At 42.2% G+C, this 7042-nt stretch overlaps 1 protein-coding gene across 1 annotated transcript in view; it reads left to right on the top strand.

The window, feature by feature from the left end:
* slc24a3 (solute carrier family 24 member 3) overlaps positions 1 to 7042 on the top strand; it is a 68387-nt gene that overhangs the window by 10729 nt on the left and 50616 nt on the right. Inside the window, exon 2 of the mRNA XM_037687700.1 lies at positions 3916 to 4029. Within this exon, the coding sequence (XP_037543628.1) occupies positions 3916 to 4029 (114 nt within the window). The remainder of the gene's footprint in view (positions 1 to 3915; positions 4030 to 7042) is intronic.

Below are 7042 nucleotides of genomic sequence, written 5' to 3'. Positions count from 1 at the left end.
CTGTCCAGGTGTTCCTGTGATGGATTGAGACCTGTCCAGGTGTTCCTCTGATGGGCGGAGACCAGTCCAGATGTTTCTGTGATGGACTGGAGACCTGTCCAAGTGTCACTATGATGGACTGGAGACCTGTCCAGGTGTTCATGTGATGGATTGAGACCTGTCCAGGGTGTATGGCTTGTTGATGATACACAACAAAAATATTTTCTAAGTCACATATTTGTCTTAATGGGTTTAAACCTACTGGACATATAGTTTGATTTTTTTTCCAAACATTTCCAAACTTCTGGCATTTTGCTTTTTTATTACTTTATGGTAGAGCTGCACTCATGTCCAAATAATCCGAACCGACCCGGCCCCAGCCCGCAGCCATCATCTCCAAACCCCACTCGATCCAACAAATTAACAGTATTTACAGGTCTGAACCCGAAAAAAAACAAACATTTTAATTAAGTTTGACTGCTTATACCACCGACTATTATTAACGGTTGGCGGATGCACGCGGCTGAGGGGGCAGAAGATCAGAGCTGAGGAGCCGTCAAAGTGCATTAAATGCTTCTGCCTGCATCCTGCTCTGACAAGTAGGATATTTTGTGATGTCACTTGTTTGGGTCGTCGGCCCTGCACGTCCGCTGAGTGCAGCGACTGAATGAACGTCCATTTGGGCTGATGGATTGCTGGCAGTAGTCCATCGGAAGCTTAACTGAACATTTTACCTCTTTCAACTGGCCGGTCAGCACGCAGACAAATGGCTGCATGCAGCAGGTGCGGTATGGCAAGCCATGGTTGCATATATTGGATCGTCAGCTGCGTGCGTCCATAGCGCAATTAAAAGCCAGACACCGACCCCGCCCACACATTAAACACATTATTATGGCCCGGCCCGGTCCGAATCCAGGTCGGTCTGGGCCGGGTTTCGGGTTTGGGTTAGAAATGACAGCTCTACTTTGGAAGGGATGACATGTAAATAGCTTAATGCTTGTTGATTAGCTCCTCTATTTCCAACCACTATGAAAATAGGCTGGGATGTTTTCCAGGCTGTCATGATCTAAAAATGGAGTTATTGTTTGAAAAATAAACAATTGTTCACATTTTTCAATGTATTTTAATTGCAATACAGTACTTTTTTCTCCTTCTTCTTCTTTCGGCTGCTCCCTGCGTTAGGGGTCGCTACAGCGAACTAAGTCGCACTAAGACTTGGCAGTTATTTTTATGCCAGATGCCCTTCCTGACGTAACCATAGACCACCGAGCTACCACAGCCACAGAGGGGACACCCAGGGTGGCGGATGGTGGGGGTTGGGGAGCGTGCTCAAGGGCCGAGGGTGGGACAAATGGGGGCGGGGCTTCACCTACCCCACCCACATTTTTGATGTTGTCGGTACCGGGGCTTGAACCGGCGATCTTCTGATCACAGGCCCACCTTCTCTAGCCTCTGTGCCACCACTCCTCCTCCACCTCCCCCTGCAATACAATACACTAAATATTATTAGCTTTTTTTTTTTTCTATTTGAAAAATTTGTCCTCAGGGGCTTGAGAAAAAATTGCGTTATTTAATATGTGTGTGTTGGGGGGATCTAGAACCTACAATATTTAGTTTACCCCATCTTGTCTTGCTAATTAAAAATGAATTATTATAAATTATGGGCAGCATGGTGGTGCAGTAGGTAGAGCTGCTGCATCTCAGCGAGCAGGTTACACTGGTTCACATCCCGGTCGGGGGCCTTTCTGGGTGGAGTTTGCATGTTCTCTTCGTGCATGTGTGGGTTTTCTCTGGGTTCTCCAGTTTTCTGCCACCAATCAAAAACATGCATGTTAGACTGATTGGTAACTCTAAATTGTCCCTAGGTGTGAGTGAAAGGGTGAATGGTTGTTTGTCTCTATGTGTCCCTGTGATGAACTGGAGACCTGTCCAGGGTGTCCCCTGCCCCTCGCACAGTAATACCTGAACATGGGCACCAGTGACCAGAAAGGAAGAAGCGGGTAAAGACAATGGATGGATTTTATAAATTATTGTTTTAATTATAAGAATTAAATTAGCAGAAACACGAGTTGAAAGGCTGTGCACTCTCATGGGGTGCTTTCTCTCTTTCTCACTGTGTGGGGAGTTCTGATAAACTGATCATATCAATGTCTGATTTCCTGCGAGCGAGATTAAACAACAAACAAATTTATTATTGGGGGAATATTGATGATGACACACATCAGCTTTGTACTTAGTTTAAAAAATATGTTAGCACAAACAGGATGGATTAAGTGAGTTAATTAATTATAGTAAATGACAGGAAGGAGATGTTCGACATGCATAGTGCTCGCTTTCAGCCCAGCTGAGTTCTGCTCTGCCCCTTTTGGTTGCGCTCAAAGCTCACACCTGAATGGGATGTGGTCGCTTTACCTGTGATTTATGATTCGTTTGATGAAAAACTGGTCTATGCAGCCATTTTATTGTAAATGAGAACTGGTTCTCAAACTGGTCTCAATAGGGTTCCAAGCTCCTCTGAAATCATAACAAACGGAATCAAATTTGGGGCAGCACAGTTGTGCAACTGGTAGAGCTGCTTCCTCTCAGCGAGCAGGTCCCTGGTTCAAATCCTGGTCCGGGGGCCTTTTTGGGTGGAGTTTGCATGTTCTCTCTGTGCATGCGTGGGTTTTCTCCGGGTACTCCGGTTTCCTCCAACAGACCAAAAACATGCATGTTAGGCTGATTGGTAACTCTAAATTGTCCCTAGGTGTGAGTGAGAGAGTGAATGGTTGTTTGTCTCTATGTGTCCCTGTGATGGACTTGCAACCCGTCCAGGGTGTACCCCGCCCCTCGCACAGTGATTGCTGGACATGGGCACCGGTGATCCCCGTGACCCAAAATGGAAGAAGCGGGTAAAAGATAATGGATGGATGGAATCAAATATGTGTTTTTCATGCACACTAACAAAAAGGTTTTAAAAAAAATGAATGGCAAATTAGTTTTGCTTCCAGCCATTTATGACTACTCCTATGTTGATGTATACTGTGGAGGTATGCAGATGACATTGTGATCAATGGTAAGAATAGATATTAGGTGGAAAAGAACTTTGAGAGGTGCAGTACTTGGTGTCGATTTTCCAGGAAAACAGGCACTGTGGTAAAGTTGTAAAGAATAGAGTCCAGGCAGGATGGAGTGGATAAAAAAAGTTTCTGGTGTGATTTACAAGTGAGAAGTGAGACCAGCTATGCTGTATGGTTTGCAGAATGTGGCACTGCCATAAACACAGGAGAAAGAACTGGAGATGACAAAGCTAAAGATGTTTAGTTGTTGAGGTTCTCCTTAGGAGTGACAAGGATGGAGAAGAATGAGATCATCAGAGGTACAGCACAGGCTGAACAACTGGTAGATAAAGTTAGAGAGACCAAACTGAGATGGTTTAGACATGTCCAGAGGAGGGACAGTGGGTATTTTGGTAGAAAGATGTTAGAAATGCAGCTGCCAGGAAAAAGACAAAGGGGAGATATATGGATGCAGTTAGAGAGGACATGGAGGTAGTTGGAGTGAGGACAGGGGATGCAGAGGACAGAGATGGAGGAGAATGACTTGCTGTGGAGACCCCTTAAGAGGGAACAACCAAAGGAAAATGAAGATTTACATGTTACACAATGTCCTGACTTTTTGGATATGGGGTTGTATATATTGTCTGGCATTAGTTTTTGTTAACATAATAATAATAATATTAAGGGGTTTGGAGTTTTCAGGAGTTTTATTTACTTGTTCTTTTGACTTTTGATTGGTAAATAAAGAAAGTGATTATCTAATTTTCATCTTTAGACAATGTAACTACAAACATGTTCTTTCACTAAGTCACTTTTCTTGGGTTCAGATACTTTGGAGATGGTAGGTCTGATGGTTTATCCCAATCTTTTTCTTATGTCTTCTTCTTTTCCCTTTAAGGATATGTTTCCAGCTCCTTGGTTGTGGAGGAGGCCAGGTGGGAGAGTCGTCACCTTTTACAAGAAGACAAGTTGAAACTCTACTCCGAACCTGAGAGGAACTGCACTGAACCAGGTTAGTGTGTCTGAAACATTAATGTTTTACCCTAGTTTTTCATTAAACCATACACACAGTTATTAAGTATTCCTAATTGTTTGGTATTTCAACTTTATTCAAACATAATTTCATTTGAATGAGGTTGTTTTTATTACAATAAAGTTCTCAAGTTTGAATAAATTTAATTTATGAGTTGACATTGAAAGGCATTTTTTTCCTTTATAAAACTTTTATATTCATTGAGGTGAAGTATTAAAAATAATAGTGCAAGTAGTTCTTTGCACAGTACAGAATAACTTAAAAATTGCCATTTATATTTGCATGACTGATAGAGTTCTGCCTTAAAACAGCTTTATTTCACTTAAAGTACACACATTTTTTTTAAAGATTTCAACGCTGTTAGTCAATTAATCTAATTTACTTTTTGTATTTGATTATTAAATTACATTTATAACAGTAACGTTACATTACAGTTTGGTTCTCAGTATAAATAAGCCTAGAACATATAGATAGCCAAATATATAAATGAATTAAATAATTAAATCAATTAAAATAAATTAAAACTAAATGTAAATAACGAGATGTTGCTGTTGTTATAATTCTGTGGAGGATTGGAATTTGCCAATAATCATGATAAACTACAAACACTTGAGACAGACCATCACACAGAGAATGAGTTTTAGGAAGAAAACAAAACAAGGACATACCTTTACATTGATCCTGGCCGTACAAATAAACATCCTATAACGTTAAGTAGTGTGCATAGAAACTGCACAGTATTATTTTGTTTTATTATTATTATTATTATTATTATTATTATTATTTAGTGTACATTGAAAATGCCTCCTCCTGGTAGCGAGGATGATCCAACACGTTTGACTCATCCAGAAACTCTTGGACTCTGAGCAAATGGAGAATGAGGTATGGACTCTGAAGAATGGATTGGTGCAGCATCTGCAGTATTGCAGACTCTGTGCCGGTCTGTTGTGGTGAAGAGGGAGCTGAGCTACAAGGCAAAGCTCTCTGTTTGTTAGTCAGTCTATGTTCTTACCCTCATCTATGGTCATGAACTCTGGCTAGTGACTGAAAGGATGAGATCGTGGATACAGGAGGTTGAAATGAGTTTCCTCTGCAGGGTAGCTGGACTCTCTCTTAGAGACAGGATGATCACACGATCCTCGTGTTTTAGACCCATTGGCAGGCAGGCGAGCGAGGCAGGAGTTTATATCAAATAATTTATTTAAACAACAAAACAAAAAGGCTGACGAGGCAGCAAAATCTTACTCAAACACAGGGACGAGCATAAACTAAACAAAAACTAACATCAGGCGAGCTGGTACGAGAACACAGGTTACAGGCGGAGACAGATACAGGAACGGAGGAGAACGGAGGAGAACTGAGTCGTCCGTACAAAACAGAACAATGGAGAGGAGAGGAGAGCTTTAAATAAGGCAGAAGGAGAGTAAGTAATGAGTAAGCCAGGGCAGGAAGTAGATTAAAGACAGGTGTGGATAATTAGCTGGAGGCTGGAGAGGCAGGCTGAGGAGTGAGTGGAAACTGAGAAAATACTGAGTCAAAAAACACACGGAACAGAATGACACAAGCAGAAGGGGCAGACAGAAATACAAAAACAGACGAGGACAGACTGTGTCAGGTGAGAAGTTCAGTAGGGGTGGGCGGATCGAGCCAAAAATTGATAATATCAATACCAACATGGTTATTGATATTGATCAATACCAGTGTAATAAGATCGATACTTTAGCTTCAGTTTCTCTCCTGTATGCACGGCTGTGGTTTCATCAAAGATACAAACCGTCTGTGTGAGTGACGCTCCTGTCACAGCACAGAGCAACTTGCAAAAGCAGGCAGGGCCCTCAGAGAGGCTTCTGGGAATATTTCTTTGAACGCAAGGCTTTGAAGGTGGTTTTGTTATTTCCACTTTATTTATTGTATTTAGGCCCAAGCAGCGAAGCGCTGCGAAGGCAGGACTGGTGAAAAATTACGTATTTTAAGGGCGTGGCAAAAATCGCTACAGAAACAGCTCAAGAGCGCCACCTAGAAATTTTCAAAATACCCTCCGCATTAACCTGAGTTTGTCATAGAAACATGAAATTTGGTACACTTGTACAATTCACCAAGATGCACAGAAAACCCTCTGGCACCAACATTGTACGATAAACAGGAAGGTGGCTATTTTGGAAAGCTGGCCCAATTTTCACACCTTTTTGGCGGTTTACAGCCTACGCATTTGAAACAAACTCCTCCTAGGGATTTTGCTCAGTCGGTTTCAAACTTGGCCATTTTGGTCAAAAGGCATGGGGGACGCAAAGTTATCTAAACGGTTCATTTCGGAGCATGTTGAAGGGGCGGGGCCAGACCTCAAAGTTTGACAGCTCGCAATGAAAAACGAAACGCTAATAGCTCCTACACGAAAACTGTCTGAGACATCAAACCTTCAGTGATTGATCCACAAATGGTCCCCTGCAAGACTGAATGGTCAAATCATGACATCACTTAAGCCACGCCCCCTGACAATAAGAAGTATAAAGTTTTACGTTGAACAATCCCTATCTGACCCCTGTTACCTGATCAGCATGATAGTGTGTCCAGTGACTGAAGACATGTTGGTGTAACTTGCTTTCCAACACGGACAGTTTGGGGTGGAGCATGTGGGCAGCGCGGCACGGCGAAGTAAGACGTAACGCCGTCACCATACGTTTGACTCTAAATTGCACAGATTTCAGCCGAAGTGCACCAAAATCACTATGATCGATCATTATCCACCCGATGATGAACAGTTATCCATGATAAGTGGCCAATAGCCTCCACAGCGCAACCTACATTATTCCTACAGTTATAGCTCAGTGATAAAACATCCAATCTGCACCAGATTTATTGTGCGTCATCAGTGAGGACTTTTAGACACATTGATATTATGGTTTAACGTATGACTCTAGTGTGCCCCTACATTATTCCAACAGTTATATCTCAATGATACATTATCCTATCTGCACCAGATTTTTTGTGCGTC

This window comes from Nematolebias whitei, chromosome 1 (assembly GCF_014905685.2).
Source record: "Nematolebias whitei isolate Nwh7 chromosome 1, NemWhi1, whole genome shotgun sequence".
Taxonomy (NCBI): Eukaryota; Metazoa; Chordata; class Actinopteri; order Cyprinodontiformes; family Rivulidae; genus Nematolebias; species Nematolebias whitei.
Note: the sequence above shows the minus strand (reverse complement) of the source record. Positions and strands in the feature narration are given on the sequence as shown.